The sequence below is a fragment of the Emydura macquarii genome, unplaced genomic scaffold, assembly GCF_026122565.2.
Source record: "Emydura macquarii macquarii isolate MOO-44397 ecotype Brisbane River unplaced genomic scaffold, CSIRO-AGI_Emac_v2 contig_2205, whole genome shotgun sequence".
Taxonomy (NCBI): Eukaryota; Metazoa; Chordata; order Testudines; family Chelidae; genus Emydura; species Emydura macquarii.
The window spans coordinates 6,576,248-6,602,158 of record NW_027132342.1 but is presented as its reverse complement, the minus strand read 5'-3'; the positions used below and the strand labels follow the sequence as shown (position 1 = coordinate 6,602,158).

General features: G+C 40.2%; 1 protein-coding gene across 5 annotated transcripts in view; it reads right to left on the bottom strand.

The window, feature by feature from the left end:
* ABCC9 (ATP binding cassette subfamily C member 9) overlaps nucleotides 1-25,911 on the bottom strand; it is a 115,758-nt gene that overhangs the window by 4,538 nt on the left and 85,309 nt on the right. For all 5 annotated transcript variants that reach the window (XM_067559241.1, XM_067559243.1, XM_067559240.1 and 2 more), the window contains exons 28-35: nucleotides 23,071-23,163; nucleotides 16,348-16,450; nucleotides 13,866-13,967; nucleotides 5,275-5,395; nucleotides 4,739-4,869; nucleotides 3,542-3,620; nucleotides 782-890; nucleotides 439-542 (exon numbers count right to left, since the gene is read on the bottom strand). In XM_067559241.1, coding sequence (XP_067415342.1) covers nucleotides 439-542; nucleotides 782-890; nucleotides 3,542-3,620; nucleotides 4,739-4,869; nucleotides 5,275-5,395; nucleotides 13,866-13,967; nucleotides 16,348-16,450; nucleotides 23,071-23,163 — 842 coding nt within the window. The remainder of the gene's footprint in view (nucleotides 1-438; nucleotides 543-781; nucleotides 891-3,541; nucleotides 3,621-4,738; nucleotides 4,870-5,274; nucleotides 5,396-13,865; nucleotides 13,968-16,347; nucleotides 16,451-23,070; nucleotides 23,164-25,911) is intronic.

Genomic DNA, 25,911 nt, shown 5'->3' with positions numbered 1-25,911 from the left:
TGGAGCTTCATCTGGCAATCAGAGAGTTGCTGCTGCAAGACTAGTACAAAAGCTTTTAACCCTTTGACTACCTGTCCCCGCCCCACCTGCTGATGTGCCCCATCAATATTTCGCTGAAATTCACAGAAAGCTAAAACATCCATCAGCAGCACAGCAAATATATTCTGTCTGGCACACGGTTGGAATATTCATCAGGGCCCAGATCCTGAAAGGCATTTAGGTGCCTAATGTTAAGCACCTAAATACCTCTTAAAATCTGGGCCCAAGTGCCTGACATCTATTACAAGAAGGCTCAAAGTACAGCATGCATTGTACGCTCTCCTTGTCCTACAGAGAGACGTTAAAAAGTCAAACTGTTTCTTTATATCTATATATAGAGCTGGCTCTTTTTTAGGAACTGGCTTAGATTCATGGGCACTTGGCCTTGTTCAGACATACCAAGACCTCCTGGCAATGATTTGACCATGTTCTTCAGCTGAGCAATCTCCAGAGCTTCCCAAAGTCTATCGTCAGTGCACTTGCACTCTGGATCCAAATTAAAGCTGCAGGGGAAAGAGTGACAAAGATCCAGAAATTACGGTTATATTCCAGCATCCTGGCCTATTCCAGGACCACAATGAGTATGTTACTTGAGCTCTCTGGAAAGATTGGGGAGCCAGCAATAGGAATATAAGGTCCCCTCCTTTGCATATCACCCCGTCCCATAGCTACTTCTGTGGTACCATTTCCCATGCAGAAGCCATGCAACCCTACAGGTCATAGAGTGAGAATGGATACCTACCGAATGGAACCACTGAACAGTATGGGGTCTTGGAGAATAATTGAGAGTCGGGAACGGAGGGTGTGCAAGGGCAGTTTACAAATGTCTATCCCATCAATCACAATCTTTCCTGTTTCAAATGACACACAAAGTGAGGACATCAAAAGCATCACGCTATTTGTAAGAAGCATATGGAAAGATTAAACATAACTGTCTGAGACTGACTCTGCATTCCTTCAGCTGTTTATCACTCTATAAACACATGGAAGGTGATATATAATAACAGAACCCAGAGGAAAACAGGAGTATTGATGCCAGACACAGTTGTCTTTCTGGTTTTTTTTCTTCTTTTTTTTTTCTTCCCTTAAAGGACATATTTTGTTTCCCTGCTGCATGATTGATGATGCCATTAAAAGGATAATTTACTGTGGGCACCCTCAGATCTACAGCCAAGCAGAGGAAGAGAGAACAAGACAGCTACGTATTTGTCATATTTTGGGCTCTCTTCTGGTCCCAATGACTTCAGTCAGAGTAGGATTGGTTCCTTTATTTCATATATATGCAAGTGCATTCAAGTAGCCATAATATGAAATATCAAAGTATACCTAGAACTTTAGAAAGATTTATTTCAGTGAGTGACTTCTTCACAAGAGGTGGCTGAGTAAATTAAAAACACTTTCTGGCATTTTAATCCCATTAATGTCAGTTTCCATAGATCAGTGTCATCTAAATAGGGGTTAAGAGATTAATTATAATGTCTATTGTTCAACTACCTTAAGAGTAATGGGAACAATTGCATTAATCACCCTGCAGACCTGGCAAGTCATTCCAATAAAGGAAGCTGTGTGTAACAGCTGGAATATTCACTAACATAAAAGGGATTTCATCACCCCCTCAAGTCAGTGAGTGTATGAGTTTCACCTAGAAAGCTGCCACGTGGTGTGTGAGGTGTGGCAACCTTTGCCATTTAGAGAAAAAAAAAAAAAAAAACACTACAGGCCAGATTGTGACAGCTGCTCTGCAAGTAGGAAAGGATGAGAAGAGAGCAAGAAATCTCTCCCCTTAAGCCCAGGCACGGCAGCCAGATACAAATGCAACCTCTGAGTTTCCCAGAGCACAGAACTGTTGGGTCAGGTATATCGGAGTTTCCCTTCTATTTCTCCTGGAGCTCCTGTGTAGCTCTGTTCTACACTTAAATGAGGATGTGCCTAAACTGAACCTGTTGGCCCTATCTGCTAACAGTTAGAAAAACCAGATCTCAACCATGACATGATAAATAAATGGAAATTCCAAGCTGCCCATCTGTAATTTCCAGTTTTCATCATCTTGCAGTTTTGTAAAACATACACGGCTGTATCCTGCAAGATGCTGAGTGTTGGATCACACACATGCTTGAAGTTCAGTGGGGCCAGGATTTCTTCCATAGTATTTAAAACCTGATCATCTTACATTTTCATTGGGACAAAATTAGATCACTGGCCTTCAACTGTGGCAGCATCAATTTAACCACCTCTTCCTCCCCACATGCAAGGTGGGAGACAGGAGCATGGGGGAAAGAGGATTCGGTGTGACTGGTGAGTGGGGGAACATAATCTGGAGGGGAAACCAGAATGATCTGTGGAGGTCTGGGAGATAACAGAGGAAATGAGGACGCCTGGGTGGGACAGGTAGGGAACAGCAGAGAGGAAATATGGGAAATAGGGAGAGGAAGAAAGGGACATCAGGGCAAGATGCCAGGGAAAAGAGAGAGGGTGGGTGAAAAGAGAGTAAAAGAAGTGAGCTCCCTAAGAGGAAGAGAAAGCTGGGGATCCTTGGTGGGGAGGTGTTGCCATGGAATAAAGGTGAGTGCAAAGAACTAACAGAATGAGGAAGTAAGATGGACATAGAAGATGAAATCCTGGCTCCCCTGAAGTCAATGGGAGCTTTGTCAATGACTTTAATGAGGCCAGGATTTCAGACAGAGAGCAGAAGAGATGGGAGCCTAGGGATCAGAGCCAGTCTAGCATAGGAGAGAGGAAGAAAGATGGACAATGGAGAGCAAAGGGAAACTATGAAAGAATCAAGCAAACATGAGAAGAAAGTCAATGCTTTTCAAAGAAAGAAAAATCAGAGATATGGGAAGAGTGGAGAAAAGAGAGAGAGATGGAGAGGAAAAGATGGGCATAAAATTGTGTATTAAATTGAGAGCATCTGATTTATTTATCCTCCTATGTCTGATTGGATTCACAGGCAGACATTCCATAAATATATAACATAGATTCTCAATTCTGGGCGGAAAGGATGGGAGGCCTTAGGAGTAAGGGTATTGCAAGGACCTCCAAAATCATCGGAATCCTTAGACAGCTTCTGTTGGAACAATGGGGAACCGCAATAAAAAAAAATAGCAAAGAACTGCATTTATTGAACACCTGTTTCTATTTCACTCATATTGAATCCCATTCAGTTATGGCAGCCATCTATTTTGTGGTGAAATAATCTATGGGCAGTAGAAAGATACATAGTTTCTCTTCCCTTCTTTCAGCCCGTAAAATGGGGACTCAGTACCAGATCCTATGATGATTTGAGCACTTCCTGCACAACTGAATGCTGCTGCCAGGAGATGCTCTGTATTTTGACGGATTGGGTATAATACACCTGATCCAAAACAAGTGTTTTGAGAGGACAGGAAGCCTAGACATAAACCTTAAATGTGCTTGCTTGCTTCTGAACAAATTGAGTGGGCAATGGGGTAGCAGTTTGGGAGCTATAACAGGTTCTAGTGAGAGATCAATGGCAACTAACCATCAAATATGTCTACCATTCTGAAGAAAGCCAAAGACAATGATGATTTTCCACTGCCAGTACGACCACAGATCCCAACCTGCAAAACAAAGTCATTGCTGTGAAGATCTTGGGGAGAAGGTAATTGTAAACCAACAAGGAAATTTGAAATTGAACCCATATTGATTAAAACACCAAACCAAGTTAAGAGCAAAGGGACAAACATATGGCTGCAAAGGAGTGGGGGAGAAGGTTCAAGGAGCTACGTCCCCTTCTGTGCATTCCCACAAGGGATCATTTGTATTTGGGCTGCTACAGATGCTGAGGAGCACAATGAGGTGAGAGACCACCGCCTACATTGCTAACAGATCCAGAGATCATGGGGACATGTGTGTAACTGGAGTGTCACACTCTGTTCTTCAGTGCATTTCTTAAGGCGGCATCAGGAGTGAATGTATTCTTTAAACTCCATGGGTTAAGGTGGTAAGTATTAGCAAAACATGAGATCTCAGGGTATAAACTGAGTCAAATGCTTGGCCATGGTTTCTTGTTCACATACACTGGGTCAGTCTGCCCACAAAGGCCTTTAAACATGGGACTCACAATATGCATGACTTCAATGGGATGACTCGTATGCTTAAATTTAGAAACATGGTTTAGTTCCTTGCTGACCCTAGGACTCTAGGGACTTCTCCCAATGAAAGAAAATTGAAAAAGGCAATATCAAATATTTTATATCCAATATAAAAGTGAAATACCTAATATGTACAACAATTGCTGCTCTTGCTTCTAGCATTTATAATGATTATTATAATATCATATAATAGTATTTCTATATCACCTTCCACTTCAGGATTTCAAAGTGCTTTACAAATTATCATGAATATTAACATTCGCAAGGTAGGTAAGTCTAACTTATCCTCATTTTACAGACTGGATAAAATGTATTACAGAACTATTAAATGATTTGCCCAGTGCCACATACAAAGTCTCTGATGAAGGTGGAAAGATACAAGTTCCAAACTTAGCCCTTTGCTTTAGCCACAAGGCCATCATTTGGGTGCAGTAAAAAAATTTGGATCCATTTGCACATCTATACGTTCAAGTATTTTTGATGCTGTTCTTACCAATGGGCCATCTTTAGTGGGGAGTCCTTGTTTCCACAAATGACAGGAGCTGCTATATAGGTGTCAGCTTCAAATGAGGATGATACATTACCTTCTGTCCTGGTTTGATGTAAGCCTTGACGTGCTTCAGAACAGGTTTCAGGTTGTTTTCGTATCGGACACATAAATTTTCAATCTTGATTTCCCCTTCTTGTGGCCAGTCTTCCGGGACTTGAGAAGGGTCTGAAATATTTACAGTAGGCAAATGCTATCACTGAGTCACTTTTCTTGTGCTTTCCCTTTTACCCTGCATCTGTTTGTAATCACATTAGGAATCCTCTCTTTATTCTGGTCCAAAGGGACTAGGCAGGATGGCGCCTGCTGTGATTGCAGCCTCCCCAAGAGCTGGAGTCCCAGAGCAGCTGAGAACTGCAGCACAAAAACATTAGCTCTAAGCTCCCAAATCTCGACACACAGGATGAGCAGGTACACTAGTGCAATCCCCTACATGTCAATGAGAGTACATGCATGTAAAGAAGAACAGAATTTGGCCCAAGGTCTCTGTGATTTTTGCATGATCAAGAATGGCAACATGAAACTATTGCTTTTATCAGACCTGCAGAAAATCAAAAGCATTTAGTACCATACCCATGTTGCCTTCGTAGTTCTCAGACTCCATGTTCAGGAAACTGTTCACTTTTTTCACTGCGCCCATCTGCACCTCCAAATCAGCTAAATTTCTCACAACCCAGTTCAAATAGTTGGTTATCTGCATCACATAATGAGAAGAGGAAAAGACTTCAAGCACAATTTGTCTGTTAATTATTCAGCAGTGGAGAAAGTTTTTGTATGTTTGCATCTTAACTTGGACAGCTAAAATTTGAGGAAAACAAAATCAGTGGCTACATTTGAAAATTTTGTTGAAGACCACATATCAATGGCAGAGCCACAAATAATTCCAGATTCCCAGTGCTGGGCTTTAATCACTAAGTCAGAAATTCTCAGCTAGAGCTGGTGGGAAAATGACATTTTTTTCCTCCAAATTTTTTGATGAAAATGATTTTTTTTTTCATTTTTGTCAAAACATTTTCATCAGAATTTCATAAAAATAACACCACCTCAATTTTTGTTTGTTTTCTGGAAACTGAAAACAGAAATTTTGAGGGAGTGGAGGCTTCAATAAAACCCCCACATTTTCAGTGAAAATGGAAACTTTTTCAGGAAACTTTCCAGACTGTTGAAAAGCCATTTTTGTTGAAAATAAGTTTTTTTTTTTTTTAAAAACTAGGTCTAGTCTCAACCTTTTCTATACCATGACCCCTGCTTGCAAGAGAAAAAATGTTTCAAGACCCTGCTGCCATAAATTTCAGCCCCACCCAGCCATAAAGAAAGGGAATGTGGTTGTGAGCTGAGCTCCTGAGAGCTATTCATGACCCTAACCCATGCCTTAGACCATTCTTCCTCTCTTTATCTAAAGCAATATAAGGACTGCAGTTCCCTGTGCTGTTTTAAATTTGAGAAGAGACATATAGAAACCTGAGGACCATAGCAAATAAAAAGCTTTTCAGTTGAAACTGCTGTGATCCCATTATTTTCAAGTGGCTATAGGCATGCAGCAGTGCTCCACAAAGGGCCATATTTTTGGAATTGAATGTACCCAGACTACACACAGCAACATCAAATATAATTTGAAAGCTTATTTTATGTACATTTAGATGAGGTATGATGCGGAGCTGTGAAGTGGTTCCATAAGCCAGCAAATGACGTGAAACACTGGTACTCAAAATGAGAGAGTCATTTTTTGCACAATTCCAGAAACTCTACAACGTGACCATGACTACAGTTTTTATTGTTTAAGTTAATTTCAACACCTTAATGTGGTGTTTATTGGTCAAAGCTACCATGTGACAATGTATTAAAAGCTTTTTATTTGTCCTGAATGGGCAAATTTTTTTTCAGAAACGATGAAGTTGTTTACCATGTGGCAAAAATGGCAAATATCAGTGTTTTTCAGTATACTAACATGAAATGTTTTCACATCGCCTATTCTTAATTGTCAAAGTATCTCACAAGACATTATAATAGTTTCTATAGTTTCAGCTGAAATTTTGCTGACCAAATCAGTCTCACAGTGAAGGTTTGTACTGCATTGTGGGTAGATATAAATGTACATGAATCCTAATATAACGCTTCTCTACTTATAAGCTTTTGTATACAATGTAGCAATTAGTCTGCCTGGTAGAAGGTATTAATTTGTAATTGCCTATGTATTCCATACTAGACTTTGAAATATTCTAGAAACCATCTTTTTAATAACTCTTATGCACAGGTCAGTATTTGCGTTAGAGGTAACAATACACATTACACATAATTCAATATTATGAATATGCAACAGCTGTGAGAGAAAGAAGTGGCCTAACAAGAAGTAGTTCAGACAAAGACCACAAATAAGTCCTTGCCTCTGCACTGAAGACCATGTTACAGCTCTTACCAATCATGTCAGCAACTGTATGACAAACCCATTTGACCCTGAATCACATCCAGAGGTGCTTATCAACGTATTTACTGGACTGCATGTAACAACAGATGTACAAGAGTCTCAGCAGATGTTGAAGAACAAGTGGAAAGATTTGTGAGCGGCGTACTTAATTCCAATGGGACACATAGCCTCTTCAGTTTAATCAAGAAATCTGGCATCAAACCATTTGATGACATGGCCAAGAAGATTAAATTTAAGTCTGGCGCTAGTGGGACAATCACAGCAGCTATCAGTCCAGAAATTGTTTTCCACAAAGCCCCGCCCTTAGCAAGATGCAGAGATGATGTTTCAATGGCGACTGTTCTTAGTCTCCCAATGGGACCTGTGCCTATATCCCTCTTCTATGCTGATGGAACAATGAGAAGAACAGACAAAGCTGAGTTAGGGCTGTCATACTGTCTGGAACGCATGACTGTGAATACCAACCTCAGGGCAAACTATCAAGAAGCAGGGCAGAGACCCCAAATTGGTTGTATGTTCTATAATTAGATTTCATCAACCCAGTAACACGTGTGAACTCCTAAAGCACTATATCAATCTTGCCATGGAATCACTGTGGTACTCCTTGGGCATTCCAGTCTGTCTTGCCACGCAGGCAAGCTGGACTTAGTAATAGATGGCTGCTATACATCAAAGATCACAAAATATTCAGGTTACTCCCACTCCCAAGAAACCAGACACTTTCCCCAGATCAGTGTGTACCTTAGAGCACACACCAAAGACAACACTTGTAGGCAATCCTAAAGTAAACTATATAAGGATTTATTAACTAAGAAAAGAAAAGAAAGAATTATTACAAGGTTAAAGCAGACAAACATATATATACAAATGAGTTAAAATCTATGGTTTCAAAAGGTCACAGAATTGTAATAATCTGTCAGCTCTGAATGTTTTTAGGGCTACCCCAGGTTAACCATGGGGATCTTTGCCTTTGTTTAGTAACTCCAGCCTGTGAGAATCCTAATAGCAAAAGATGAAAACATTTCTTGTCAGCTATTTTTATTTCCTTCTTCCAGAATTCAAGCTGATGGGATAAACCCGTTTGCACAAAGCCTCTTCATAGGTGTAAGGGGGCAATTAACAAAGTCTTTGTATTATGATGTTCCACAATGGCCCATTTAGTTTTGATAGGCCTTCTTGATGGGCGTGAGATGATCCCTCCTGACCAAGTTCACAGTTGCAGAGGCAACATTTTATACAGTTACAAAGCAAAAACTTAAAGATATTATAAGTGAGATTAAAGCATGAAGCGATTCACAAGCATTTCACAAAATTTTAAAACTAAAGACCTTGTTATAAGTCCAATACCCATTTTAACCATACTAACACACAGGTGAATCAGACTGGTTTCCAGCAAGGAATTAGTCAGTGCTCAGCTGAGGCCTAAAACCTTGGCAAGAGCTGGAACCTGGTCTGCCAGAGTCACAAAAGCATCAGCTGGAAGCTCAAGCTGAAACAATCCAGGAGTTACGAGCATGCAATGAGGAAACCACAGTGTACACAGATTCCATGGCTGTCACAGAAATGATGTCTGGAGACAAATTCCACACATTCACTGAACTGGCTGCTGAGTACTTGAGGGCAGGTCCAAAAAGGTTTTGACAAAACTAATTCAGTAATTGAAGTCTTTGAGAGATATGACAACAATAACTTTGTGAAAACTGCAGAAAGACAGTGCTGACAGGATCTAAAGTTGGATGTAAGAAATACCAGGTGATTGGTGGATGCCCAGTGCCTGAATGGAAAAAGTTTCTAAATATGACATCCAACAAGGAGTCACTTGTAAAATTTCTCTGTGAATATATGGTTCAAAATGTATCTGAAAATGTAGGAGCACACCCAGCACAGACACTCCTACTTGTTGGAGGCTTTTCTGGTATTGAAGTAGCAACATCAGCAAAGTAGCACAGCATTTAGGTCACCTGATACAGATGTTTTGATCTTTGCTGTTCAAAAATGGAACACACAGATAATATATGAATTGAAACAGGAACCAGGACCAGCACAACTGACAAGTATCTCTTCATACCCGTACATGCAATTTCTGATACATTCACTCCAGACTTTTGCAATGTACTTCCTGCTGTACATGCATTAACAGGATATGACTCTGTGTCATACTTATTTGGTACTGGGAAAAAATCTGCGTTTGTGTTGTCAAAACAAAAGAATCTTACCATTTGAGAGACTTTGCCACATTGGGAGAGAGTGATGGACAAGCTACAATTTCTGCAGCAAGGAAGTTGGTGGCAGTGCTGTGTGACCAAAACGAGAAATAAAAAGAGACCCACAGAGAATTGAATTGCTTGTGCCTCAATCTAGTCATTACAAAGGACAAGTCACTGGCCAAAGTCCCACCATGACAGGTCAAGTTTGAAGAGCATTTCAAAACAGCATCTTGGCTAACAAAGATTTGGATATCTTCACACATAGGTAAACTAGATATTGGCTCACCATTGCAACTTGGATTGAAAAATGTGGATGATGAACCACTTCCTGTATTCTTCAATGGCCCAATGATATCTGAACTTCTACAACTCCTTATCAGTGCCTGTACGAGTAGAGGTCACTGCACAACTGTGTCTGTTGTCAGAACAATCTTCCTGGCATAGAACTGCCAAGGCAATGAAGACTGTGGTAACCCACGCACACTCAGCAGAGATTATAATGATGAACAAGATGATGATAATGATGTTGACTAAAAATGTCACCAGTGTTATTACATTTCAATGAGACCTGTAAATGTATTATTAGATTTGTTTTACCCTTTAGACTTTGATGGTTTTACCCTTTAAACTGTGATGCTTTGGGGTCACAAAGAAATCCAATTTTGTGTCTTGAAATAATACACAGTCATTAAGCTAACGGATATACCAATACAAATATTTCAAAGTGGTCATTTTAACATATTGATGGTGTCATTGCTTATCCTTGTTTCTATGTAATGGCACCACTTGACAGCTCTATGTCATTCCTAATCTTAAAGTAGACATAATAAGATTTCAAATGATGTATGATGTGGGTGTGTGTAGAGAAAGCACATTTAGTGAACCAAATCAGTGGTATCTGCCACTGGCCTGAACAGATTGTTAGAGCTGCACTTCTTCCTGCAATATAGTAGGTAAAGTATTTTTTTTAGCTACAATAACACATATAGTCTTATTTTCTATAAAGAACGCCAATAGCATACTTAGATTGTTCTGTAATATATTATATTCAGGTAAGGATAGGTAAGGTAAAGCAAAAATAAAAACTACCAACAGGAATTATAGGTATAAAAGGGGAATAAAATTTAATGTTAAAATTTTGTATTCGAGAACAGTTTTGGAAATTAAAAAAAAAAATACCAACCCCCTCCAAAATTATCTGTTTTTGGAGGGTTTAAACTAGTTTTTAGAGCTAGTCAAATAAGAATATGTATTGTTCATAGATATGTTTTCAAAAATCTGACTTGCAATTCAGTTTGGCCATATTCAAACACTTTTTGTTTGTTTTTCCATGAATATTTAGATAACTAGTTTCTGTTTATGGAGGTGCTACTATTTGTCTGAATTCATGCATGACCACAGAGATACATTATTGGCTCCATGTTTATCACAGGGTGCTGGGCAACGGCCTCGATTGGATTCCAGGGGTGGGTGGGCGGACGCAAGCCCACCCACAGCTAAAGGCCCCTCCCCCAAGCTAAGGGGAAGAGCTACTGAGCCCAGGGTTCAAATGAGAAGGGGGGGGCAACAAATGATAAAACGGGAACGGGCGTGAGGGTCACATGCTGGGCAACAGCAGCTAAGTCAGTGCTCTGGTCACTGCAATTCTAATTACTCTAGAGTAGACCTCATTAAGAACAGCTGTGCCTAACTGGTGGGCTGAGGAGCAATAGGCTAATTAGCCCATTAGGTAGATGATGCAAAAGGCACAAGAAGGAAGTGAGAAAGGGGGAAACAAAGAGAGAATGAGTGAGGGCATGTGTGCACGTGCCCCCACACATGTATGCATGCACGTGTACATATGTACCTACGTAAGTGTGCTCGCTCTCTTGCTTTTTTTCAGGAACTGAGGGCTTGCTAGGACTGGAAGTGTAAGGCTGTACAGTGTGTAAGGGTGGTAGAAATAAATATTGCAAATAAACTGCATGAGGTGTTTTACCAGCAAAAGGGCTCTGAGCCATTTGTTGGTTTGAACAGAGGCAGGAGCAAGCAATGTTATTTGCAAGTTCATATTTTTTATTCCTCCATTTACAAAATTTCAGTCACCCAGCCAAGGGTGAAAAAACAATGCCATGTAATTTAGGTAAATTTATTCTTACCCAAGAATGAATAAATCACAGGCTGAGGTTTATAAAATGGCTGTGTAAGGTTAAGGTGCTAAATCTACATTGAGGTGCTTAAATAAGTAGCTTGACATCAGTGAGAGCTGCTGGGTGCTAAGTATGTTTGAAAAGTAGGCCACTTATTTAGAGGCCTCAATACAGTTTTAGGAATTGAACTTCAGATGCTCATTTCTATTAAGCTAAATTCACAGACAATCCATAGGCTGTGAAATGATCATATGAATAAAGAAAAGTGGAAGAATACTTTGCAGTTCATTTGCAAATAGGAAAGAGGGATAAATCTGCCAAATAAAAGTTTGTTATGAATAAGTTACCCAGTTCCACTTATTTTCCACTGAACAAGTACTGTTACAAATAATCCATCGTTTTATAGTAAATAATTTGCACTGAAATTCTGAAATAGGTTTTAGAATCAATTAAGAGTCTTCAGCAGTATGCAAAAATGACAGAGTAATTCCTATGAATAGCATGAAGGAATTCTCCTGCCATTTAGAAACCTAACTCCATGTCTAGCTTTCTAGACGGGAGGTTTACTGAAACCATTGTTTACAGATAAACTCAAACCTGCTGCGTGAGGAATTACAAACTGCAGTCTTAACATTGACAGATTTGATATAAAAGCCTGGCATCCAGAAAGCTCAGCATTTCATTTAAATCTTTATCACGGTTGTGTAATCGCCAGAAATTTGGATGCTTTTATGTATTGGGAGGGAATGGGTCTATGATTATGAGCTCTGAAGGGAGCAGCAGAAGGGAGAGTACTTTGCTCTCATCCAGTTCCAAACGTCATCACATTTGGGGCCCCAAAGAGAAACATTTGAAAAGCTAACAAGGAGGGTAGCCAATGATCGAGCCACATTCAAAGTTTTGCAAGTGATGTATTGGAGCATAAAGAGGGAGGTAACAATTTAGAGATTATTTAAGAGATCTTAAAAAAAATTTCGTCTCAAACGTCAGTTAACAGCTGACTTTTTCTGATCTGTTTGCATGCATAGTGTAAATACAGATAACCATAGAACTTGCACAGACATCTCAAAGCTTCCAGATATCTTTGCTAACTAAACAGCATTAGAAGGAATCCTCTGAGTGTGACATTAACATAACATATTGGGGCAGATCCTGAGCCACTGGTAAGTCCTCTTTCTGCTGATACAGCAGTGCAATGAGCTTTAAAGCCACCTCTGTGGCAGCCACTGATAATTCCCCTGCTGAAGCCTTAGACTAGCTTACCTCCAACCACCAAGTCCAGTCTTGGTGCTAGATCTAAACCCACTTCTAGTTGCCACCTAGCTACGCTCCTTGACACTAGTGCCACATAACCAACATGGTGCAGTCTGGTTTCTGCCAACCCTATCCATCTTCCTCCTCCCATGGCCTATTTTCTATCACCTCCATTTATTTATTCAATTATTTTTCTGCTCAGCAACATAAGAACACCTATCCTATGCTCTTGACATACCTTGGGCACCTTTGACAAGCTTTTAAAAATACACCTATAAACAGAACCATTTGTCACCCCAGATCAAATCAAATAACCAACAATAACATCAATAGAACAAAAATTAATCAGCCTTCCTCACCAAAATCCCACTCCATTCCTACCCATTTCCAGCCATCTCTTCATAAGCAAGGGATAAAATATGGGCCTTGCAGTGTGTGCTGAAGACTAACAAGCTTTGGTGGCTTTGGACCTGGAAAAGGAGTGAGTTCCAAAGATTCAGGGCCCATTTGCTATCCCACTCTGCAATTTGCACAAACCCACTGCCTTAATCTCCTTCACCAGTACATTTCACATCTGACTACTCCATTCCCAGCCCTCGAGACTCCAACCCCAGTCCTGTCTCTCAGTGTTTGGATTCATATTCAGAATTGGATAGATAACAATATTTGGTAGATCCCAACAATGCAAAGACATCATATCTCTAATCTTCATTTCACCTCAAGTTTTCCAGCAATGATATTATTTGGTCTTTAGTTAAATGCCACCTTTATTATGCCACTGATTTTTCGAGGTCTACTGAACAGTCATTTACAATATGTTTCATAGTACACTGCCTTAACAGCACTGTATTGTGCAAAACAACATGCACAGAAGGGCCTAGTATGCACTTTTAATTTTCCTTCTATCCTTGGGAGCGCACAGGGCCTGGGAATCTTTTTGATTTTTTAATTGGCTCAGAAAACCTGAAGCAAGTCCAAGTTGTCCTGAACTGGCTTGACTTTGGCCTGAATCCATTATTTGCAAGATTGTTTCTTTTGAGATTAAGAAAGTTGGAAGATAGCCATATATACTGTATATATATATTTTTAAAATCACCATAAACATAGTAGACTGGTCTCAAGTTTTTTAATCTTTGTTTTGGTACATACCGTCAGGGCATACAGGAGACCCAGGCCCAGAAGACCAGAATCGGACCCATGGGTGATGGAAGTAACAGCTGCAGTGAGAACTATGCAAGCACCCAGATAGTCCTAAAAAGAAAGAATGAAAGAAAAAAGATAGATCCTATAAAACGAGTTGGATTAAAGTCCAATGACAAAATAAAGCCTTATAATACCACAAAGCATCTTCTTCTATACTTCTCTTGCCACCAGTTCAGGAATGTAAGTTTCCAGAAAGGAGCAGTCATTTTTAGTGGCCAACTTGGGACACTTTGAAGGAGTCTGATCTTCAGAGGGCAGGTGCTCAGCACTTTCTGGAAATCAGACCCATTTATGGTGTCCCAAGTTGGCCACTAAAAATGACTGCTCCTTTCTGGAAACTTACATTACAAAAACTTACAAAAAGAAGGCAATCAAAATGACTAGTTACTTAAACAACGTTCCTTTTTGAAAAATCCTTTCCACCATAAAAATGACACTCACAACACTGACACCCCCTTTTGTCCCTACCTCTCAGCAGACAGGAAGAAGTGTCAGAGACTCCGTGTAGTCCACTAGGGACTTTGCTATTAGTTGTATGTGAAAGTTGCACAGTTACTACAGTGATGGGCACCAGTATAAAACTTGTAGGATGGATGAATGGATGGATGGATGGATGGATGGAAAGATAGATAGAAACAAGAAATAAATGAGTTATTTTATATGCATCATTTTAGCAGAACATTTTATTTGTCCCATTTGGAGATAAGAATACTTCACTCTAAAGGTGCAACCTGTTTTCTGTTTTGAAGAATTCTAGAAATTTAGAGATAGATAAAAACCTGATTCCTCACATTTTTAAAGGAGCCTCAATCCATCCTCTAAAATTATTATCAAAATTTTGCAGCTAGTGTCAGGAATTCAAATAAAAATGATCAACTGTAGATTTCTTTGAACCTGATTTGTGGACACAATCAGGTTATTTATACCTAAATTCTATCATCGGCCACTGCAATTCTCCCATGCATTTCAGAGTCAGCATTTTTTCTTCTGATTTTTCTCCTCTTTCCATCCAAGAATCAATGAATACTGCTCAATTAATCACCTTGTAGGAAATGATGAAGTGAAGATGATCGTCACCTCTAACCCAATGTCTATAGCAAGAAAGTGCATTATATGTACAATACGCTTGGTTCTCCATTAGCTGTTGGAATAGGAGCTGTGCAGACACTCTGAAACCCATATGGCTCTCTGTGATAACAATACCATTGGACAGAGCCAAATTAGCTATTTCTTGGCAAGACTGCATTCTTCCACATGTATTTTAAAAATCCCAAAGAGCTGATAGAAGTGATACGTATTTTTGGAGAAAACTGATACTTAGCAGCTCCAACATCAGGAGATTTTAATAGAAGTTGCAACAACTTATACAAGGGCTGGATTTTGCCCTTTAGCTTCATCTTTCTTTTATTGGTTACAACTGAACATCACTGCATTCATCGATACTGTACAAAGCTAAACCCTGAGGTTCTTACTCAGAGCCAGATCTGATCCATAGTGAGAAGTGGAGCAGGACCGCACTGCCTCAAGGGAGTCCAAGGAGACTGAATGCCACATGGAGCTCTCGATGTGCCAGTGAAGTGTACCTGAACCTTAGGCCCTTGACTGTGGAGCATGACTCTGAGGCACAGAAGGCCTGGACATGGCCCTGCCTACTCCTTGACCCTTCTTTGAAATGTCAGGTGAGTAAGGACAGGGCAATAATTCTGTCTTGACCCTTATGGAGACCATGAATGTGGGGGGAGGTTCCTTATGTCCCACTCACTGAGAACTTATATCAGGGCCACCTCAGTTTGGTGCTGTGTATTGCTGCTGTATTAGGCCAAATCCCCAGCTCTTGTTTACTCAGGGCCCAGTTCTGTCATCTGAACTCAAGCAGTACTTCACTCCACAAATAGCCTATGGACTTTGAAGGGCATACTGGCAGAATCAGGCTATGAATGAAGTCTTCAGGCCTGGGCCCATCATTTGGGAAGTACTTTGGGGTTCTGAGAGATGAAAGGTGGCATAGAAAACAAAAACAGTATTATTACAAAGCTTGCCAAACTACCGAACCCCCTTTGAAAAGAGTTTCTCCTTGGGCAGGGCCTCAGATGCTGCACAGTAGTAAAATTTATTTCTATAAGCAGAAAGTCTTATTACAAGTTATGTAGATATTTTCTGTTGCACTCTCTTCAGAAAATCAACATCCCAACACCAAAGTATGAAGGAGTCTTGTATTTTCTTACTCCAAGCTAAGAAAGCCTAAAAAACCCCAAATCCTGCTGCTATAATATAAACAACCCTGAGCTATTTTAAGGATAGCTGTACATAAAACTGTTATATCTCATTGTGAGATTAATTTAAACTATTATCTCCCCCTCTGCATCAGGCAAAGTCTCTGTTTGCTTCCAAGGTTTCAAAACCATAGCAGGGACTAAATTGTACGTACCGTCCTGACCTCCAGCCATCTGTTGGCAGCCGACAGAAACAAGTAGGCAATGTTGTTCGTGTCCGTCAGTTCCAGCATACGTTGTTTAAATCTGGCTTCCTGCCTGCAGACAGCAAAGTGATTACATTATAACACACACATGATTTCAATCGTTCTTAAAATCCCAACAGCTTGTTGAACTTGTGTCTTTTACCAAACTTAGGACAAAATTCTCCCCTAAGAACCACATCTTACCTCGCGTTGAGCAGCACTTTGTTCCACAAATGATAGCACTGGGTTAGATTGTGGGTCAGAACGCATGTCCATAAAGCATTGTAAGGAGGAGTAAGAAGCCCTTTTACATCCCTGAGCAGGCTAACCAGACTGTGGATCCAGTGTGTAGCAGTAAGCAGGCATTACTTACCCACTACTACTCCCCAAAAATAGATGGATGGAGAAGGGACTAGGAGGAGCCTTGGCATCCCTCTTTCCCCCAAAATTCTTGCAACTGATATAACCCAGCAGCAAATGACTATACCCCAGAGCAAAGGTGGAGCAGAGATTTCACATTTCAGTCAAAATCTGACTGATAAGCTATCTGGCCAACTGCATAAGCCCTTCAACACAACCAGTGCCTTTCATGTATTAAGCAGATTGACACACCACCACCATTCAACCATTTACCTCAGCCATTTCTTCAGACAGACACAAAACATCTGTAAAACTGAATAATAAATCATTTCTAAATTACAAAAGCAAATGGGTTGTTTCAGCTTTCAGTTGGTTTTCCCTCCTGTGTAATCGCAATGATGTTTAGAAATCAGTAAAATATTCAATAAAAGGCTGAAAAGTTCCAGAGGGGAGCCATGTTAGTCTGTATACAGCAAAAACAATGAGAGTCCTGTAGTACCTTAAAGACTAAAAAAATTCTGCAGGCATAAGCTTTCGTGGGCTGCAACCCACTTCATCAGATGCATGTTAGTCTTTAAGGTGCTACAGGACTCTTATTGTTTTTGCAATAAAAGACTGGTAGATTATGTAAGCATCACAGCTACTCTTTGGGGACACATCTCCACTTGGTGTAAATTGGCCTAGTTCCAATTACTTTAAGGGATTTATGGTGATTTACCGCAGTTCATCTGGCCCTTGGTGTTTTCCCAATCTGGCCACCACTTCTTGTTTCACATACTACTTATTCAAGTCCTAAGCATTATCACTTAAAGAAGTAGCCAAATTTCACTCAACAGTTCATAAATTGTTTTACCACTGTAAACCCTCCAATTTCAAAATAATTGGCATTTAAAAGTTCAGGACCTTGTGGTGAGAAGACCATAACACTGATGGCTGGAGGCCATCCTCGCTGTTTCCCTGTTGTCCTATATTGTTTTCTTGGTTATATTTCACATGTTTTGTAAACGTGGTAGACAAAAAATTTTCTGTCATAGCAGTGAGCGGGAGGGGTGAAAATACAGTGAATATTCTGTTAGTGTCTTTCTATTTGGCAGCAAACCCACTGTTTTCCTAATGGAAACTCTGACACAGTCAATCTGTGTCTTTTCATCCGAATCCAACTCATCTTCTGAACATTCCTAGACTTTTATCCTGTTAGACGATGAACAGGAAAGGTCACTGAAATCTCAATCTAATTTAACTGTGGTGCTTTGTGGTAAACTACTTGAGGGAATTCATTATTTCATCCCAGAACATAATGAACTCAGACTGCAGGAGGTGACTAACGGGCTAATAAGTAAACATTAGCTTGCTGACAAAGGTCGGAAGGTTGGCTTGACAGGGAGAAACAGAGGAATGAAATGGAATGGCTTTGATTCTCACCAATGGCTGTGGAAAATTCAAGTGATCAGATGTAATTCTTCCAACCTGATGCTTCCAGCTTCTCCAGGGCTGCCTCTTGTCCCTTGCCATCCCTAGCCCAATTTGGTTTTCTAAAGTAAAAGGACTGTTCCTGTGAGGTGCTGAACTCCTTTTGAAAGGCACTAAGCATGCTTACCATCCATTGAAGATAACATGAGGTGAGGGTACTCAGAAACTCTCAGGAGGCACCCAGCACATTGCAACACTAGGCCCAAAATTTGATCTGCTGTGTTAGCAGTTCATCCAGATGGATAAAACTTAGTACTGCATTTTGAATTTAGGACTTCGGTCACACTACCTAATATCTCTTCTGGTGCCAAAGCAACAGGACTTTTGCCAGTCCTGCAGCAACCCTCCCCATTCTTCCCCCAATACACTGAATTAATACCATGAGAGCAAGAACCTTCACTGAGTAATGGAACAGAGCCAGGAAATGCCTCCATTTATTGTGGTGGTTAGAGGATCTCTGGTTCTGCACTGGCTGTATGCTTGCTTGCTTGCCGTGTGCCTGCTTGCTTGAAGTGTAGTCTGTTTGGGGGCTGTGTGAACCTAGCAGCCTGCTAGGCAAGGCTGAGAGCTTTCTCAGGAGGCTCCAGACTTCCATCCTTTGATCTCTAATACCTTTAGGATCCTTTGATGATGGGGGTGGGGTTAACTCAGGGAAAACATATCTGCTTAATGTGCAGCAGCCGTCAAGAAAGCTAACAGAATGTTAGGAACCATTAGGAAAGGGATAGATAAGAGAGAAAAATCATATCACTATTTATATATGTGGTACGCTTACACCTTGAATATTGAGGGCAGGTCTGGTCATCCCATCTCAGAAAAGATGTATTAGAATTGGGAAAAGTACAATAAAGGGCAACAAAAATGATTAGGGGTATGGAACAGCTTCCACGTGAGGAGATATTAAAAAGACTGGGGCTGTTCAGCTCAGAAAGGGGACAACTGAGGGGATGTCTGACAGGTCTATAAAATCATGAATTATGTGGAGAGTGTGAATAGGGAAGTGTAATTTATCCCTTCACATGAACCAGGCAACATGCAATGGAATTAATACATAGCAGGTTTAAAACAATGATGTTTAAAACAAACAAGTATTTCTTCACATAATGAACAGTCAACCTCTGGAGCTTCATTGTTGTGAAGTATAATTGGATTCAAAAAAGAATTAGATAAGTTCATGGAGGATAGGTTTGTCAATAGCTATTAGCCAAGATGGTTAGGGCATAACGCCATGCTCTGGGTGTCCCTAAACCTCTGACTGCTGGAAGCTGCGACTGGATGACAGGGGGTGAATCACTCAATAAATTGCCCTGTTTTGTACATTCGCTCTGAAGAATCTGGCATTGGTCACTGTCGGAAGACAGGATACTGGGCTAGATGGACCATTGGTCTGATCCAGTATGGCCGTACTTATGGTCACATAGTATGAAGATCATGGTATTTTGAATCCCTCCCACTCAAGTCAGCATTTTGGAAGGAACTCTCCATAGCTTATTACCTTCCCTGGTGGAAACAGATATAGTAGGCCAAATTCTGCCTATAATGGAAGTATCTAGGTCAAATTCAGCAGTGATGGAAAAGGTGTTCTAAGTTACATATTAGGTCTAAATTGGTCAAAAAGCATGTTTAAGTGGAAACATAGTGCGTTCGGCACTGATTTGCAATTCCATGGGTGTGCAACATGAGTACAATTTGCACTAATTTGGTATTCAGTGGGAATCAAATCAAGTTGGGATTTTGATGAGGTCACTCTGGATTTACACTCGGGCATTTTAGAATAGAATTTGGCCAAGCATGTATAATGGAAACTGGAAAACACAGATATGCCTTAGGAAGTCTGAAGAGTCCTCTTGGAATGAGCTTACATAGTCACTCATTTTCTGTGCCTCTTGTGTATATTACATTTATCTACCTTAAAAAGACAAGAGGTCAAACAAAATGATGACATTTTGCTATTTTCCATTGATAAGACCAGTGGCAGCTTCTGTCGCTGTCTTGTGCATGGGAAGGATTGCTAACATCATCCAGCTCCTCAAAGTGGCTGTATCTTTTATGATTCTGTGGTTTAATCTCATATAGTAGTTTAATAATCAGCGTTTCATTATCCAGTCCAACAGTGACTTTTTCTGCTTTCACTTACGTTCTTGATCCCCTAGTGACCCATCTTTTCTTTTATAATTTAACATCTGCTGTTTGTTCTCTTATGATATGACTCATTTTTGGAGCATTTATGAAGTTAATCCAATTGCAGAGAAACAGTGTGCTAGGACTAGCTATCAAAAATGTAAGACTTACTGTCAGTAAGGTCTACAAACCCACAAACTATCAGAGAGGAGTGATGGTCCAGTGGTTAGGGCACTAATCTGGGACTTAGGCTTGGTCTACACTGCCGACGGCAGTCTACAGAAGATACGGAAGCTACATAGTGTATAGCTTGCGTATCTCCCATTGACTTACTGACTTTGATTTACTGCAGCATCTCCACTGCGCTGCACCGACGGGAGATGCCCTCTGGTCAACGCTGCCTTACACTTTTCATGGGAATGGATTTACGGCATTCATTGAGCGGGTCTCCAATGTCCGTGGCAGCCGTGTCAGTATAGACATACTCTTAGAAGACCAGGCATCAGTTCCCTGCACTGCTACATACTTCATTACAAGACATCTAGTCTCTCTGTATCTCCATTCCATCTGTAAAATGGGTATAATAATACTTCCCTACCTTGCGGGGTTTGTTTAATACAATAAAGGTTGTGAGTGTTCAGATAATGGGAGTCACATAAATACCTAAGGGCTTGTCTACGCAGAGACACTCAGGAAAATTAATCTAAATGAATTTTCAACATTTTTAGTAACTTAGTTAGCAATTAGTTAGTTATTCAGTTTATTATTATTATATTAGTATTATTATTTTAGTTCGTAATTAGTTATTTAGTTAGTAATTCAATTCGAAAGTGAATTAAGCTAAATTGAATTCAGGATACTTTAATTCTGAGTAAGAGTGTCCACAGAAGGTTTTAATTAAGGTTAACTAATCCACTTTCAATTCACATCTTTCGTTAATTCAGTGTTAGGGCGCGCAAGATTATTGTAACGCGGGGTCAGTGTAGCATGGCGAGAGCTAGGCCCTAGACAATAGCAGCAGGCTTGTTAGCAAGAGTTAGGCCCCTCAAGAACCAGACTTGTCTGGAAACCCCCTAAGATAAGAAGAACCAGCCCCAAGTCTGGAAATACCCTTGAGACAAATATAGAAGTCAACTGATCTTAGAGTCAGCAAGAAATTAGCTGCTTTAGCAATAAAGTATTAGATTCAGCAATAAAAGTGGTAGTTTTAGTGATAAACAACTAACGTCACCTTATTGCAAAAAGCTCCTAACTAACAACCAATAGATTAATGAAAAGCAAGATTAAGGCCCAATCCCAAAGTGGATTGAGATACATGTCAGCTCTTGCCCGGCAGAGCCCATTGATGGGAGCAGAGAATTAGGGGTATAAAAGGAACCCCCGGACACCGCCCTGCAGAGACTCTCTGTGGATCCAGTAAGGCGCTATTGGATGCCTCGGATAGGTCAGTTCCCTGGTTGCCACTCGCTTCACAAGGCGAACAATGGGTCTCCTCGCCTTCGTATGGGTAAGCACCCTCTTCCCCACTTAGGATGCCTAAGGGATCCTTCTCCTATGAGATGTAACCCTGAGCCTTTGTGGCCAATTATTGCTATACAGCTAGGGCCTCATGCAATCTTGGTAGTAGGTACTATTTGTGCTTTCTTAATAGCGTGGTCTGCGGTACTCTAGCTCTCTAGCAAATATTATTACTCTTCTTCCTTCTCTCGACATTGCTAATAAGTGTTTAAATGTTAATACCAGTATTGCTTATGGGCCCGCAGGTGGTCATCGTGGTGGGTGTGCTTCTGACAGGTCTACTTCTCTCTCTCGTGATTGCTAAATGTTGTTCTTGCTCAGATAAGAATAATAATTGTACTTGTGGGCACTTCCCTTTAGTCTAGAATGGAATGTCCAGTCCGGGTTGTGTACTTTTTGGGGTCCTTGCTGCTTGGGTAATAGTGCTTTGGCTCCTATGTGATATTTGTGCAGATTTGTAATCCTTCTATTTCAATGAGGAAGTTAATTTGTAACATTGCTTTAAGTTTTGCTTTAATAAAAACTGTGCTTGAATATTTGTCTGGTTGTTTTCTCCCGCCACTGAGATCACTCATATGAACACTCCGCCCCAGCGGAATACATTCAGATTATTTTTCCCTGGTGTACCTGTGTAAAGAAGCCTGTAGGTATCTAAATAGATAGCTCATTCATCAAAGGGCAGGATCCTGTAATGGGAGTTCTTGGGTGTACATATAATGCTGGATCAGGCCCCACATGGTGAGAATTCCACAGAAAACTAAGGAATCTTGGTTATACATGATTGGCTGTTTGAACGAAACCTCTGAAAAGTTTAAGTGTCACACACTGAAAAAGCTGTCATCCCTAATTCCACAGAAGTCCCACAGGCAAATTAGATTGTTTTTAAAAATCTGTCCAGGGCACCCAGAGCCATGGATAGGTATCATTTCATTAGTTTCGTGAATAAAAAAAAACAAATAAAATAAAACAAATACTGCATCCTCCTTTTGCAAGATGATTTTAATTATGGGCACAGCAAAGGACAACATCAAAAACTGAGCTAACAGCGGAGCCCAGCTTGCTCCTCAGTGACCTGACCTTACCCATGTTAGGGCCGTGCTGGTTTTGTAAGATGCCAAGGAAACCAAAATGTGCTGTGCATTTCAAAACCCCTTGATTTATTGGCAAGACCTGTGCACTGCTCTGAGGGATTGGGCGCTGAACAGGAAGTGCGTGTTTACAAACCTAAATGCTCTGATGGTGGTGAGGCCTTCCGCTGTTTCTGAGAAGTGACAGAGTAAAGGTAGTTGAGTGCTGTCGTCAAGCTCCTGAAGATCCCTGTGATCAAGAGAAACGAAATAAGAGGTGTAAACAGGCAGGAATAGGTCAGGACCAAGAAGCATATGAAATGCAAACATTTAAGTCTATGGATATTTTACTGTAGTTTTTTTTAACGGAACACATTTTTATCAGGACTATACAACACTACATGTGTATTAAAGAGGGGCTGGGGCAGCAATCTCACATCTGTTTCTTACAATTTTGGGGAAATCCTGGATTTAAACCCACTTTGCCATTCTGGCTTGAGGTCAAATCCAGAGCTGGAAGAGATCTGTTTTCTAGTCCCATTTCATTTTAGCCAAAATTCCACCGGAATGGCTAGTGTCATGGTAGCCCCACCGTTCAAAAAGGCAGAAATCTTGGAGATCAGCTGAATTCTCATGAGAGAAGTTTGTGAGATTCTGATGCTATTGAATCTGAATCCAAACTCATGCCCTAAATCTGATTCATTATTGAACCTGAACCTTGAAGCCTAGCCTAAAATTAAGCCAGATGTGAACACTGCAGGTAAATTACATAAGGCTGTTCATCTGTAAGAATCCTCACCCACTGGCCAATAATTCTTTAGAAATGCCTTACAATGTTTGTTATTACTGCTATATACTGAACATGAAAAACAATGCCAGGATATAGACTTTTGGTTCTAGCACTGACACTGCCATTTCACTTGGGATGTATAGAGCATTTTTATAGAATTAAAGCCCTCTTCATTAGTCAGTCAGATTTCCTCGGTCAGTCATTGAGTAATAATCCATTCAGGTAATCCATTTTAGGCTATGGTCCTACAAATCCAATTTCTTGCAACAAGAATATTTGCTCAAATATAGGGCAAAATTTGTCCTCAGACACACATAAAACTCTCACTGTAGTAAATGGAAGTAGCGTGTGTAGGGAAGAATATGGGTCACAGGATTTGATATTTACCCTCTTTAATAAAATTCTACTGTGTTTGGTATATTTTGATAGATAATCTATCAACATCTTACTCTAAGTTACTGGATGTTACTCCACGGAGAGGTGAATTTGATGTTTGTATTTGGATGATAAATATGCTCCAGTATGACCAATTTATGATGGAAAATATAAAGTAATTTGTGTTCCTAAAAGTTAATGGAGATCATGTGCCTGGACAGGACTCTGACATAAGTACTGTTTGAATATAGGGTCAAGCTATTCCTTCAGTTTGTTTCGTGTGAGTTACTTTTATAGATACAATTGTATCCTTCCTGCCTCATTTCTATTGTAAAGCACAGGAAAACAGATCTCCTAAGTAGGGATTAAATGGAGTTCAAAGTATGTAATAAAAAATATCTTTTGCTGACCCAAAGTTTCAAAAGTGTGCATGAAAAAGAATGCTTAGTTATGTGCATGCCCAACATCTGCACCAATAGTGCCCAGTGAATATGTGTGAGTCAAGACATGCAGGCACATACTGTGTGTAACATCTCCCCAATTTATGCACAGGAACCAGTGGTGCATGTAGGAAAACTGGGTGCACTCAATATTAAATCTGGGCCTACATGTGGTTTTGCTCCCTTCTATAAAACTATGGGAAGAAACCACAGGTTTGAATTATACATATATGCAACACATATGCAGATCCCATTTAATCCATTGCTTTATTTTATTTATTTATTTTGTGGTAGGAATGGCAGTAGCCTTTCTGTAGCTAAGGTTGCTACCAAGTTCCATTATAAATTATTATGAAGGCCTGGTACAAACTCATAGTGAATAACTATGACCCTGTCCCTGAATATTTAAATAAGATAAGACAGACAAAGGGGGAAAAGTGGAAAATGGGCACAGAGAGCTCAAGAGACTCCGTCACAATCACACAGCAGGTCAGTGGCAGCCTTAAGAATGGAAGCCAGGTCTCCTTTCACCCAGTCATGAGCCCTACCCAGTAGACCACACTGTCTCCACAAGACCCTATTTTAGTGCCCTTTACAACTTTGGCTTAGAAAATTGGTAGGGGAACGAGACTGTTTCTGCAGCGTGTAAGTGAAATACGTCAAATTGTTTTTGAGTTACAAAATCAATTCATCAATTTGTTTTTTGAGTTAATGATTTTGAGATGGTTATAAATTTAACCTGATTCGAAAATTTACTATCAAACTTTCCATGTTTGATAATTCTCCTTGAAAACTCATGTGCTGCTGAAAGCTGAAGAAAATAGGTTATAATTAATCAAAGTTATTATCAGTTTTTGTTGTGGATAGTTTTGGGGCCCAGTCCTGTTCTACTGATTTTTGTGGTGGTATTAGCCCATTCTTGCTCAAAGTTATGTCAGTAAGAGAGTTTTGTCATTGAAAGAGACTCTTCCAGCTCTCAATCTGAAATGCTTATGTTTATCAACAGAACAGGTATCGTATACACAGTGGCAATTCAAGCTTCCCCCTACACTGCCCCACTGAGATGCATAAACCTTGACCTGAAGTGATGGTCTCTATGTATAGAAGCGTGTTTAACTTCACTTCTGTTCATCCTTTGGCCACTTTCCTATGACTGACATCAAGGGCTGGAGCTAATTATGATTATGGGTTTTGTGATATAGACATCTAGCCACTAGGAAATAGAGTAAGACAACCAACCAAGCACCTGGGCCCTGATTCAGGAAACTACTAAAGCATGTGCTTACAGTTAAGCATGTGCTCAAGTGCTTTCTTGAATAAGAATGTTTTCCTAAAATGGGGTCATGGTCTAGAGTTGAAGCAATGACCCAAAAATGAAAAGTTTCACATTTTA